The sequence below is a fragment of the Mus pahari genome, chromosome 17, assembly GCF_900095145.1.
Source record: "Mus pahari chromosome 17, PAHARI_EIJ_v1.1, whole genome shotgun sequence".
NCBI classification, from domain to species: domain Eukaryota; kingdom Metazoa; phylum Chordata; class Mammalia; order Rodentia; family Muridae; genus Mus; species Mus pahari.
Window position 1 is genome coordinate 54,220,387 of NC_034606.1, and position 13,544 is coordinate 54,233,930.

General features: G+C 45.6%; 1 protein-coding gene across 12 annotated transcripts in view; it reads left to right on the top strand.

The window, feature by feature from the left end:
• Ppp6r2 (protein phosphatase 6 regulatory subunit 2) overlaps positions 1–13,544 on the top strand; it is a 62,583-nt gene that overhangs the window by 37,404 nt on the left and 11,635 nt on the right. For 11 of the 12 annotated variants that reach the window (XM_021216764.2, XM_029548008.1, XM_021216763.2 and 8 more), the window contains 6 exons: positions 444–509; positions 3,008–3,120; positions 3,480–3,593; positions 6,618–6,744; positions 8,068–8,220; positions 12,390–12,605. In XM_021216764.2, coding sequence (XP_021072423.1) covers positions 444–509; positions 3,008–3,120; positions 3,480–3,593; positions 6,618–6,744; positions 8,068–8,220; positions 12,390–12,605 — 789 coding nt within the window. Of the gene's footprint in view, positions 1–443; positions 596–3,007; positions 3,121–3,479; positions 3,594–6,617; positions 6,745–8,067; positions 8,221–12,389; positions 12,606–13,544 lie in introns of those variants that run through there. The other variant, XM_029548010.1, reaches the window with a different exon arrangement.

Below are 13,544 nucleotides of genomic sequence, written 5' to 3' on the forward strand. Positions count from 1 at the left end.
GCCTGACATCATCTCACTGAGTCTTCCTTGCTTTGACCCTGAAAAGTGTCAGCGTCAGCCGTTAGTGTTCCTACAGGTACACCAGGGAGTTTGTGTTCTTCCAGCTCCTAGGAAGGCCCTGCTGCTACAGGAAGCTGAGGGCTGTCTCATTTTCACACCCGGCTGGCCCCTGGACTGCATTCTCTACACCCTGTACTCTAGGCTTCATAAACCCTGTGTCCTGAAAGCAGAGAAAGGGTGCACTGTTTAAGACAGGCGGAAAGTGTCTTAGCCGTCCCCAAAGTCTACTGCGTCATTTTGGTTCTTTCTGGGACATGCATGTCAGACAGGAATGCCAAAGTCTATCCCAGGAGACCTGGGCACATGAGTTTCTGCTGTACCAAAGGACTTGTTTCCATTTGGTTAGATGAGCAGATACTGAACTGGACTTTTCCCTCTTTTAGTGGCTTAATGAAGAGAAAATCATCCAGAGACTCGTGGAATTGATCCATCCCCACCAGGATGAAGATGTGAGTGTGATGCTCACAGAGTCCACCTTCTTACATGGACAGACCCACACCCAGGCTCTTGGAAAACATGCTGCTGTGTGAAGGGGGCAAGTCACTCCTTTCCATAATATATATAATATTATGCATACATATATCTACACACTTATATACACACAAATTATTTCACATATGCATAACAGGGTTGCATGGCTGAATGACAGATCACCCTGAAGCTGAGTTGTCTGTAACAAGTACCTTTTATCTTTATCAGTATTGGTTACTCTGGTCAGGAATCTGGCCATGGTCTGTTGGCTCCTCTGCTCAGGGTCTCTCGTAAGATTACAGTCATTTCAGGACTCAGCCGAAAGAAGATCCACTTTCGTAGTCACTAGTGGCTTAGCACATTCAATTCCGTAGAGGCTTTTAGTCCTGGTAACCCCTCAGGTCTGTGCAGTGTAGGCTTCTGAGTGGACAACAGGGCTCACACTAAGCTAGCTAGCTTTGAGAAGTGAGCTGGACCCACACCAGACTTCTATAAATTCAGCTCAGAAATGATGGTCCTCCCTTAACCTTCTTAGTGCTTCGACCCTTTAATACAGTTCTTCATGTTGTGGTGACCCTCAACTATAAAATTACTGCTACTTCATAACTGTGATTTTGCTGCTGTTATGAATCATGATGTGCAGGATCATGTCGTCTCAACCCACAGGTTGAGAACCACTGCTCTAATGCATTCTGTTCATTAGACTTGAATGTCCAAGTCTAGCATACATTCAAGGACATGGACTTACAAGGGCATGAATACCAGGAAGGGTTAATTAGGGTTTTTCTGGAAGCTTCCCAGAAGCGTGTAAGGCAGTCACAGAAAGAAAACCTAACTCCCACTCAGTGTCTCCCACTAAGCTCACTATACAAGACCACTTCTGATGCAGGTGAGCAGTGAGGCTTCTCACCCTCACCCAAGCAGTCAGTTCTCAGAGGACACCAGCCAGACACGCTGGAGCTCAGGTCATTCCTGACACGTGCTGGGTAGTGGCAGACTACAGATTGGAGGGCTTAGTTCCCAAGGTCAGCCCGACTGTGATCCAGCTAGACACTGGATCCTCTGTACACTCTTCAAGATTTCTGGTTTAGTATAAAGGACACTGTAAATGATACATATGAATATAAAGAGGTGCACAGTGCAGTGTATGGAAGGAAGGGTGTGGGGCTTCCTGGCCTTTTCAGGTGTATTTTTCTGCAGGAATCTTCATATTCAGAAACTCCCCCAACCCAGTCTTTCCGAGGTAGTTTGTCTGTTTGTTTGTTTGTTTGTTTATTTAGAGACTTTATTGCACAGGATTATGACTAATAGAATTTAGGAGGAAAACCTAATAAGGCCTGTCTGGTCAGATGTTTCTTGGCCTCTGTGCAGCATTACCCATCCCAGGTCATGGAGCAGGAGCGCTCTGGGATGAGGTGGATGTTATAATCTACTGTCAGGATAGACCGTGAGCCTGGAACTGTGGACAAAGACCAAAAAAATATATGTCAGCATATCATAGGTGACACTAGTCCTTTTGTTTTCAGCCATCTTCATCCTTCCTATAGAAACCACTGCTGAGAGTTTGAGTTTTATCCTATGCCTTCTAAATATTTACACACATATACACTGTCATCAGTAAACACTTGACAGGTGAATACTGACATCAGTACTTGACAGGTGTCCAAAGACCTCAGTGCTGCCTGACCATCCTGTTTTGGCCTCTGTCCACCCAATGAGCCCACTAGATGGCAGGGAAAGGAATTGTTGAAGGCTAGAGGATTTCCTATAGTAGTGTTCCAAAAGGTAGAGCCTACCATGACATGAGTGTTAGTGACTAGCCTGTCTCTGTCCCGAAGGCAATTTTATGGCCATAGAGCCAACCTGGCTACCTTCATTTTCCCTGAAGGAAAGCCTTGTGATTTTTTTTTAATCTCAGTTTTTTGTTTTACTGTGTTTACATGACATTACAAAGATCAAGCTGTTTCTGTCTTGATTTCTCTCGTCTCCACCTACAAATGTTCTCTGCAAACACACAGCTGAGCTGGGGTGTGGCTCAGTACTCATGCGTCCCTAGGAATGTTGAGTTCTCTATCTTTTCTTTTTTCCTTCAATGACTTATCCTGCTTTCCCAAGCCCACAGGACTCATTGTAAATAACAGTAACTGTCTCATATTAAATTTAACATGCAGAATAACGTGGTTATGTATTCAGTATTTTAGAATATGAATCAAAGGTATAAAATAGACACAAAGTATACAACATACTTGGCTATTTTGGGCCTCATTTTTAATTCCTGGGGATGTGTTTAGTATGTTTTTAAGGAAAATCTAGCTGGATCCACATCTCGATGATGGGCAGAGCAGACACACACTACTTTCAAATGAACCATTTTAGGAATCTTTATAGAAAACTGGCTCAGAAAATACATTAGCTGGATTGACGTGGCTGATGGGTGTCTTTTGCTGAGGGGAGCCTGTTTCCCTTGTCTTTTCAGAGGCAGTCAAATGCTTCTCAGGCACTCTGTGACATCATCAGGCTGGGCAGAGACCAGGGCAGTCAGCTGCAGGAGACTGTGGAGCCAGACCCCCTCCTCATAGCATTGGAGTCGTGAGTGATAGTGGGCCGTGATCTGGTGGGCCTCAGTCTGGATTATGGACATGTCTTGGAGCCTGTTTTGAACACAGGAGATGACACTGCCATCACTAATTCAGAACTGGATTAACTCCTCAGGCTCAGAACCCAGGAAGGGCTATCACTAGAAGCCCTGGTGGTCCAGGGAGTTGTAACTCATGGGCCTGTGTGTTATGCAAGCTTGGAGTACCTGGCTTTGAACCTGAACAAAGCCAGAATGAAGGCCTCACCTGGCTCAGGGTGCTGTGGTGGCCTCCGGGGAAGACAGTGTCCTTGCATTATGTCTGTGTGTCTCCTCTGTCAGGTAGTGAGTGACCTCTGCATGTGCCCAACAGGCAGGACTGTGTGGAGCAGCTTCTGAAGAACATGTTTGATGGGGATCAGACGGAGAGCTGCCTGGTCAGTGGGATGCAGGTGCTGCTCGCCTTGCTGGAGCCAAGGCGTGTTGGGTGAGCCTTTCCTTTGAAAAAGCAGCATAACACTGCTCTTATGCCAGAGGACATGGGTATCTAGGAAGAGCCAGGACATGCCGTTTTTAATTTTTGGTTATACAAGTTACAATGTGGCTAGATACCCTGGTTGAAAGGTCTCCTTTGTAGCTGTAGTGAGGTCCTTTTCCACCCTTACTAGCAGGCATAGTTTCACCCTAGCCTGGTGGCACTCAGCTGCTGCCAGTTTGTAACCTGCTTATAGATGGGTATGGAATACATGTGGTTTTCTCTAGGCACTGCTTTGGCCAGTATGCACAATGCATGAGTGTGTGTGCATGTGTACCCCTTATAGGGAGGGCTTCTACTCCAGCATGTAGCTGCTTGCTCTGTATATGTTTATCTCCCATGCTAGGAAAGGGAGCATGCTGTGTTCATCTTTGCTAAGTGTTCAATAAGACACTTTGTTTCTGGGATGTCCTTTACTTCTTTGGTTTTTGTTGTTATTTTTTGAGATAGGGTTTTTCTGTGTAGCCCTGGCTGTCCTAAAACTCTCTATAGACCAGGCTGGCCTCAAAAGGCATATACCACCATGCCTGGCTAAGATTTATTTATTACTGTGTATGAATGTTTGCCTGTGTGTGAATGCATGTACACTCTGTGGGTGCAGTGCCTGTGGAGGCCAGAAGAGGACAAGAGCTTCCCAGACCTGAGTTACAGGTGGTTAGGTGCAGCCATGAGGGTGTTGTCAACCAAACCTAATAAGTGTTCTTAACCACTGAACCATTTCTTCAGCGCTTCCCTGTCCTTCACTGCTTTTTCATCCATCAGTTGCTATTTGAATACCTAGCATGGAGTCCTAAGAGACAAAGACAAGCAAAATATGACCCCCTTACACCCAGTGTTCCTGTTTGTCCCAGAAGATGGTACAGGGACAGGTGACTCAGTGTGGAAAGTCTGGGTAGGCCTGGAAGATGGAGACCTGTGGTCAGGGAGTTTTTCTCTGAGATTCCCCATTTAGTCAAAGATAATTCTTGACGAGAAGACGATCCCAGTATGAGCAAAAGCATAGAGCCATTCTATGGGTAAGGAGCTATGGGACTTGAAGGTCACCACACTGTTCTCAGGATTGCTGTTGGAAACCAGTTGAATCAGGAACCATAAAAGTACCAGTTCTAAGACAGGAGAGGGCTGGAGACAGGAGTTGATATAGAAGGCTGAATCTGTTTGAGAATTCAAGTGATCAAGAACCTTTTAGGACCCAAAATTAAATTCTGGAAAGTGAAGCTTTCTTTGGGGCTCAGGCTGGCCCTGGGATCTCAGCAGGTTAGGTGTGGTCACAGCCACTTAAACAAAGACGACCTGTGAGCCACAGATGAGAGAACAGATGTAGGAAGTCAGCAGCAGAGCTTCTTTGCCCAGGACCCCATGGAAGGGTGACCATACCACAAAGGAGGTGGTGGATGGGGATCTTGCTAAGCACTGAGCCCTCAGCCTCCCTCTCAGTGGGTCTTGGAGCTCACCAGTAGATGAAGGTTCTCCACAGCCAGTGGACCGTCTCTGATCTCCTCTATCATGGGTTGAAAATGATGGATGCTCCAGTTCTCCTTCAAGGCACTTGCCTTATGACCACATGTTGAAAAGAACTTCATTATCTCCTGGGACTGACCTTGTTATGCTTTTTTTTTTTTTTTTTTTTTTTTGGTTTTTTTGAGACAGGCTTTCTCTGTGTAGCCCTGGCTGTCCTGGAACTCACTTTGTATACCAGGCTGTCCTGGAACTCAGAAATCCGCCTGCCTCTGCCTCCCGAGTGCTGGGATTAAAGGTGTGCGCCACCACTGCCCGACCCTTGTTATGCTTTTAAACACAAGGTTTTGTTTAAAGTGACAAGAGATTGGTTAAATCATTTTCTAGAATACCTCAATCCGTCAATATTAGTGTATTGCCTAAAAATAAGTAGATATTTTCTCTATTTATGGAACTAGAATTTTAATTTCTTTAACAAATCTAGGCTACCTAGGCCACCTTTGAAAGCCAAACTCAGCACTAAATGTGAGAATAGTGAGAGGATAGTGTAAAATTTAGAAAACCAGAAATAGGATCAGGTATGGCGGTCCATGTCTTTAATTGCACTAGTGAGGCTGGGGGTGGGGGGGCGGGGTTTAAGCTGGCCAAGGGCTACTAATATCCTCTTTCAATGTCTTAAAGAAAAAGGCAAAATAGAAATCGTCCACTACTTGTCTTTAATGTTTTTATTCTCTCATACATCACACCTACATCTCATAATCCCCTCTGTCCTCTCCACCCAGCCTCTCTTCCACCTCTCCTCTCTCCCAAATCCTATGCTTCCTTTCAAAAAAATAGTTTCCTTTAAAGAGAGAGAGAGAGAGGCCGGGTGTGGTGGCGCACGCCTTTAATCCCAGCACTCGGGAAGCAGAGGCAGGCAGATTTCTGAGTTCGAGGCCAGCCTGGTCTACAGAGTGAGTTCCAGGACAGCCAGGGCTACACAGAGAAACCCTGTCTTGAAAAAAACAAACAAACAAACAAACAAAAAAGACACACAGAGAGAGAAGGTCTCCCAGGAATATCAACAAATTATGGCATAACAAGTTACAGTTGTTAAGTAAAGGATACTCTGTTTAATTTGTAAGATTTTTCTGCATTGATTTTGTTTTATTTTTATTAATTGGAAATATATTTAAATATATATAAAAGGAATTGTTTTGAAAAGGCAAAAAACTATGTGGCCAGTCTTTCTCCTGTTTCTCACTTGAGAACTGGGGACCTCTGGTGAGATTAAGGGGACAGCAAGGCATCAAGTCCTGTGCCCCTTCCTGTTCCCTGTGGTCTTGGATTTCACCCAGAAAAATTTGGCTAAGGGGCCACGAGTCCGCCAGTCAGCAAACGGTGTGTAGAAGTCTTCAGTAATGCTTCTTTTCAGACATGGTTTGGGGAAGATGCTTAATAGAACATGGACAAGATGAATGGGGTATGCACGGCACACAGCACGTCTGCCACACCTCTGTCTGCTGTCTTTATTCACAGAACAGAAGGCTTGGTGGACTCCTTTTCTCAGGGACTGGAAAGGTCACACTCCGTCAGCAGCAGCATCCTTCGTGGCATTGAGCCATGGCTGAAGAATTTCCATCAGCTCCTCCTCAACCCACCAAAGGTAAATGGTGCAGCTAGAGGTGTGGGGTGGCGTCGTGTAGAGGACAGGACAGAGTATGGAAAACAGTGTGCTTTGATGTTGCCCTTTGAGATGCTAGCTGGAAAACCACTGGGCAGATGTTAAAATATACTACTAGCTAGACATAGCCAGGTTGCCTCCACTAAGAGAGGCCGGGCATGGGCATTTGCAGACTCCCCTGTACTAAGCATGAGGTTACCTAGCCTCTTGGTCAGGGGCATGACTTGCCAAGGGTGGCTCCTGAGGCCAAGATCCCAGGGGAACTTTCTGTTCAGTCAACAGCTCAGGGGAGTTCTTGGGTTAGGCCAAGGACGGTAAAATTCACAAAGGTCCTCAGCTGCTTCCTGCCCTCCAGCCTCACATTACTATCCTTCCCCCCACACAATTCCAGCCTTTTTCCTGGTACACCCACCTTACATACTGACTTATTTCATGTCTCGTCCCCCCACTAATACGTAAGGATTCACGGAGGCAAGAATTCTGTTTTGCCAAACACAGATGGATCAGAAAATACCTGAATCCAATAGAATGAAGCAAACTCGGGGCCATGAGATGGCTGAATAGGCAAAATGCCTTCTGGGTAAGCCTCATGACCTGAATTTGCTTCCTGGGAATTGAATAAAGATGAAAGGAGAAAATCAACTCCACAGAGTTGCCTTCTGACCTTCACACATGTACTGTGGTATACATGTGCCCAGGAGTGTGCAGATACATGCCCATAGTATACTCACAAGCAGATACATAATAATACACATGATCACTGCTTAGCATCTCTTAGCTCAGAATCCCCCTAAGAATCCTTGGGCATACAAGTCAAGTACCATGTCCAGGGCTCCAGCCCTTAGTTGGATTAGCTTACTTCAGATTGGTATTTCTAGCTCCATCATGAACACCGGACACATTTCATATGTCATAGTATTACTCCTTTGGCCTAGTAGGCCTGAATAACAGTCCAGGAGCCTTATCCACTCCTTTTGGTCCTGAGGGGACAAAGTGGGTTCTTCATCTTTTGGATTCTGTCACTTCTTGTAGGAAGCCCTGTCTTGATTACACCCCAGTCTCTTTAGGCCAGGCATATCATAGGTGAGTGCTCCTGTTGTTTATAAGACTCCAGCTGGGTGTGTCTTCTATGTTTTTTTTTTTGGTTTTTTGAGACAGGGTTTCTCTGTCTAGCCCTGGCTGTCCTGGAACTCACTCTGTAGACCAGGCTGGCCTTGAACTCAGAAATCCGCCTGCCTCAGCCTCCCGAGTGCTGGGATTAAAGGCATGCACCACCACGCCCGGCTGCGTCTTCTATGTTTGCAGAAAAAAGCAATCCTGACCACCATTGGTGTGTTAGAAGAGCCCCTGGGGAACGCTCGTCTTCATGGTGCACGCCTCATGGCTGCACTGCTGCACACAAACACACCCAGCATCAACCAGGAGCTCTGCCGGCTCAACACCATGGACTTACTGCTGGTGAGTCAGTGCCGTGGCTAGCTCTGCTCTTTTGTATGTGGCATGCATAGTCTGCAGTTGAACATGGAGATGAGTCCATCAGGGCGGGCACTTAAGCATCTGGACAAAAAGACATGCCAAAGGGAGGTGCCAATATGGAGGACTTGATCATGGGTCTCTGGTAGAGCAACACGGATGCGCCTCAGTCTTAGGCTCACAGTACCCTGCCAGAGGATCTTCCCAATGGCAGGGGACAGGGGTGGTCTTGTTCTCTCTTAAGTCAGAGTATCCTGAGAGGCGAGTCTTCGTGAATACCAGGCCAGCTTGGTCTACATAGTGAATACCAGGATAGCCAGAGCAACATAGTGAGATCCTGCCTCAAACAAAACAATAAATAAATAATCGAATAATAGATAGATAGATAGATAGATAGATAGATAGATAGATAGATAGATAGATAGATAGATAGATAGATAGATAGATAAACAAAACAGAAGGGTCCTGAGAGAGAAGGTCCTTGTCTTCTAAAATAGTCATCCTTATAGTTCTTGTTAAAACCATTTATCTACTTGCCATGGTCTTTACCGCCCTGGAGCAGCTGGTCTGATAAAAGACGGGGTGGACTTTTGAAGACACAGTCAGAGTTAGGTGGCGGCAGCCTTGAGGGCTAGGGCGGGATTCTCCAGAAAATGGTGTATGCTTGGAGTCAGTGTCCAGTAGCCAGGGTACATGGGTCATGGAATCAAGGGTAGAAAGGAATACTTCTGCTCACTATCACCCCACTAGGAAAGTTTCTCTGACCTGTTCTGGCTAGAAATGTTGGCTTCAGAGTAGGGAATGCTTCTGCCAGGAGCCACAACAAATGTTCCATTGAGCTGGAAGCTCAGACTTGCCCCTGGCTACTTTGAGATTTTGATACCCTTAAGTCATCAGGCTAAGAAAGGAAATAACAGTGACAGGAGGGTGATTGATCCAGATCGCTATGGGGGAAGTTGGATTGCTTCTCTACAGTGGAGGTAAGAAGGATCATGTCTGGAGTGCCAGAGATCCTTTAGAGCATCTCTTAGTGCTTCTGTGTCCTGTGCTTAAAATCAGTGGGGAATGCAACAGCCTAATCCAGGCAAGATAAGAAAGGGTATAAATCCATCAGCAATGAAGGTATGGGCCACTCCTCCAGGAAAGGAGCTAAGACCTGCTGAGGTGCTTGTAGAGGGTGAAGGACATACAGGAGGGGTAGTAGAGAAAGGTTGTAGCCGGACCTTTGGCTACTCTGTGGACAGTAGTTAGGACAGACTAAAGGACAGGGGGCGGGGGTGAAACCATTCGACTACTTCCTGCTGATTAGGGGCATAGAATTCCTTGGGGCAAGTTTGATCTTCAACACCAGGATATCTAATATCTTCCTTTTTGTCCCCTATGTGTATGACTGCTATATGTGTACGACTGCCATATGTATGACTACTTGACTAACTGCAACCAGCAGCATCCAACCACCAACTGGCAAGCTAACCCCTTCTACCAAGACTCTGGCATTTTATTCATTCATTCATTCATTCATTCATTCATTCATTCATTTATTCATTCATTCATTTAATGTATATGACTACATTGTAGCTGTACAGATGGTTGTGAGCCTTCATGTAGTTGTTGGGAATTGAATTTTTAGGACCTCTGCTGGCTCCAGCCAGCCCTGCTTGCTTTGGTCGGCCCCACTTGCTCAGTCCCTGCTCACTCTGGCCCAAAGATTTATTATGCATAAGTACATTGTAGCTGTCTTCTGACACACCAGAAGAGGGTGTCAGATATGATTACAGGTAGTTGTGAACCACCATGTGGTTGCTGGGATTTGAACTCAGGAAGGACCTTCAGAAGAGCAGTCAGTGCTCTTACTGCAGAGCCATCTCGACAGCCCGAGACTCTGGCATTTATATATGTTTGAAAAGTCCCCAGGGTTCCAAATGTCAAACAGTCACAAAAATGATCTGCAGGTAGCAAAACCACTTCCCTGATAAAGCACAAGGCAAATCATAGTGAGCCACTGTCGACAGTCCAGAGCAGCCCCACGCCTGGTATTAAAATGAAACACATTCTTAAAATATTTCTATGGGGTTTTTTTACAAGAAGCCAAATTTCTCACTATAGAAGGTAATTAGAAATACCAACTAAGGCCACATGGCCAGTTACAGAAATAAGGATTATAATTGACATAGTTGCTTCTGCCATATTTTGTAAGAATGTGTTTGTATAGATATTTGTATTTCCTTTCCTCTATTTCTTTATCATACAATGTAACATCAATTAAGAGAATATCAGCCGGGCAGTGGTGGCGCACACCTTTAATCACTTGGGAGGCAGAGGCAGGCAGATTTCTGAGTTCGAGGCCAGCCTGGTCTACAGAGTGAGTTCCAGGACAGCCAGGGCTACACAGAGAAACCCTGNGAGTTCCAGGACAGCCAGGGCTACACAGAGAAACCCTGTCTTAAGAAACCAAAAAAAAAAAAAAAAAGAATATCAGTGGTTTTTCATTTGATTTGTTTAACTAGATCTTCTTTGGGACTAAGGGTATATAGCTTAGTGACAGAGTACTTAGACAGTGTACAAAACCCTGTTCACACTAGAGATGGCTCAGTGGGTTAGAGCCTTGGCTATTCTCCCAGAGGTCCTGATAGGTGGCTCACAACCATCTATAACTCCAGCCCAGAAAATCTGATACCCTCTTCTGGCTTCCAAGGACATATGTGTAAACCAAACACCTGTAAAAATTAAAAAAATAAAATAAAAAATAAAACAACAGCAAAAAAACAAAGAAAACCCCAGCAAAACCCTGCAGTCCTAGTGTCACAAATAAGTAATTACACGAACCTGGTCTTCAGTTCTGTTTTGTAGTTTTGGGTACACTGGATTGTTTTGTTTTGTTTTGTTTTGTTGGTTTGTTTGTTTGCCTCGTTAGCTTACTCTCAAGGACTTTATTCTTTTGAATGTTATCATGTCTTATAGCTAAGGATTGACTTCCTTTTCCAGCTGGATATTGTTCCTGTGTAGAAATGCAATTGTGTGTGTGTGTGTGTGTGTGTGTGTTGACTTTGCATCCTACAATATTAGTGAATTATAAATAATTTCTTACCTCTAATAGTTTATGTGAAATCTTTATATTTTTTTTTTTCTCTTTGAGATGGGCTATCACTATGTAGCCTTAGATGGCCTGGAATGTGCTATGTAGATCATGCTGGCCTCGAACTGTAGAGACCTGCTTGCCTCTGCCTCCCAAGGGCTAGGATTAACAGTGTGCAGCAGCACACAATCAGAAAGGGATTGTGGGGTTTTTGTTTGTTTGATTGTTTGTTTTTGTTTTGTTTTGAGATATATGTCAAACAGATAATTTCTCGGCTTGATGTAATCTTTGGTATAAAGAAGGGGCCCAGACTTATACCCCACCTCTCTGCCTAGCACATACCTTTTTGTGTGTAGCTGGGTCTGGTATGGTACTGCACACTGCTGTAACCACGCCCCTCCCCCTCCCCGTTGTTGTCTGTGGGACACAGCAGTAGTGAAAGGTCAGGAGCTATGGCCTCAGGGTGCCTTCCTTGCTCTCCTGCCTTGGTCTGGGAAAGGCTTTGTGGGAGACAGGTTATCTTTAACCCTCTGTGTTCCAGAGGAGGCCCTGGACTGCTCCTTACCTAGACTTTGTCAGTGACACTCCAGCCATACTGCAGTCTCTTGTTCCTATGGAGGAGACATATGTCGCTCGCTCATCCTGGGGGAGTCCCAGGTTTAGCATGCTCAGGTTACTCACTGCTTAGAGACAAAGTAATGAAGGAAAATGTCAGTGCCTAGAGTTGAATAATAATTTCAAAACTACTGTGTAGCAAGATATATAAAGTGTAGAGTATAAATTTTATAGGAAAATAAAGACACCATAAAAGAAAAAAAATGCTCCAAATTATTTAAGCTTCTAACTTAAAGAACAAAGAATAAATCCTCAGAAAGTAGAAGGCAGTTACTTGGATGAGAGGGAGGTCATTGAGACTCACGGAGTAGCAAGCAAGAGGGCGTCGGTCAGTCCCAGCACACCGGTAACTTGTGAAATTAGCAGATGAACCAACCAGAGAGTGGTTTTTTCTTCACCTTGGTACTTCAGCTGTTTGGAGCAGACTCATCTAAAGCCTGTCTTCTGTCCTCTGTTTACTCAGGACTTGTTCTTTAAGTACACCTGGAATAACTTTTTGCACCTCCAAGTGGAACTATGCATAGCCGCTATTCTTTCCCATGCTGCTCCAGAGGAGCAGACAGAAGCCAGTGGATCCGACAGCAAGGCAGAGCCTCTGCAGGGCAGTGGAGATGGGAATGGGAAGCTGGAGACTGCCCCATCCATCACCAGCCCTCCTGAGAACACGATGGTGACCCATGTAAGTCAGGCCGTGTGGGGTTGTGCCACCTGCAGCCAGCACTTGCCAGGCCCCAGTGTGTTATCTCCTAACACTCACATGGTTCAGAGGTGCTACCATCTTTGACCCACAAGAACACAAAATTGTAAAGAAATATTCAGTTGGTGATGGAGAAGAGCAGGAAAGACATTGTTGGCAAAGATGATCTCGTGGCTGTGGTTGTGGGTTGTGTCTGGGTAGGCATACTGGATACTGAAGCCTCCCACCCCCATGGTTGTGCTCACAAGTGGCCCCTGCTTTGCTCAATCCATCTTTATAACTAAACACAAAGGAAAATATAAGAGTTAAGTTCTCGTGAGAAAGCTTTTTGGAACTTTAGACCTCGAAGCCAGGTGCCCCAGCTTTCTCCGTGACTTCTCTTATTCTCCAAAGAATGGCCATAGTTGTCACCTCATCCCTTCCCCTGTGTAGGTCACCCTAGGGTTAGAGCCTGCAGCTCAATCTCTATTTGACATCAGCACTTAATACTGTCCCTGGTAGAGAGCAGCCCTAATGAGTGTCTGGCAGGGAAGAAAGAGGTACAGCAGCTTGGGGCCATAAGCTGTGCCTGAGCCGAGACCCTGTGACTGCTCCCCACTTCTAACGTGGGAAAGAACATTCTGGACCGTGTGGGCTGACAGAGGGCAGAGGTTTGGGAGAGGGTTCCCGGGTCTCTGTTCCAGTGCCTCACAGACAGCAGTGCTTGGCTGGGGTTAGAAGGTCTCAGTGCTGCTTGCTTGAGGTGTGTATCCTGGGAACCTGGGTGCAAATCTAGCAGGAGCTAAGACTGGCTAAGATGCAGTTAGTCTGGCCCACAGTTTATGGCCTAGCCATGAGACTTGCAATTATAATGGCAAGAGCTACCTGGGGACAGGGAAAGTTATTCAGAGGCCAACAGGGACCCTGGATAGTGACATGGAG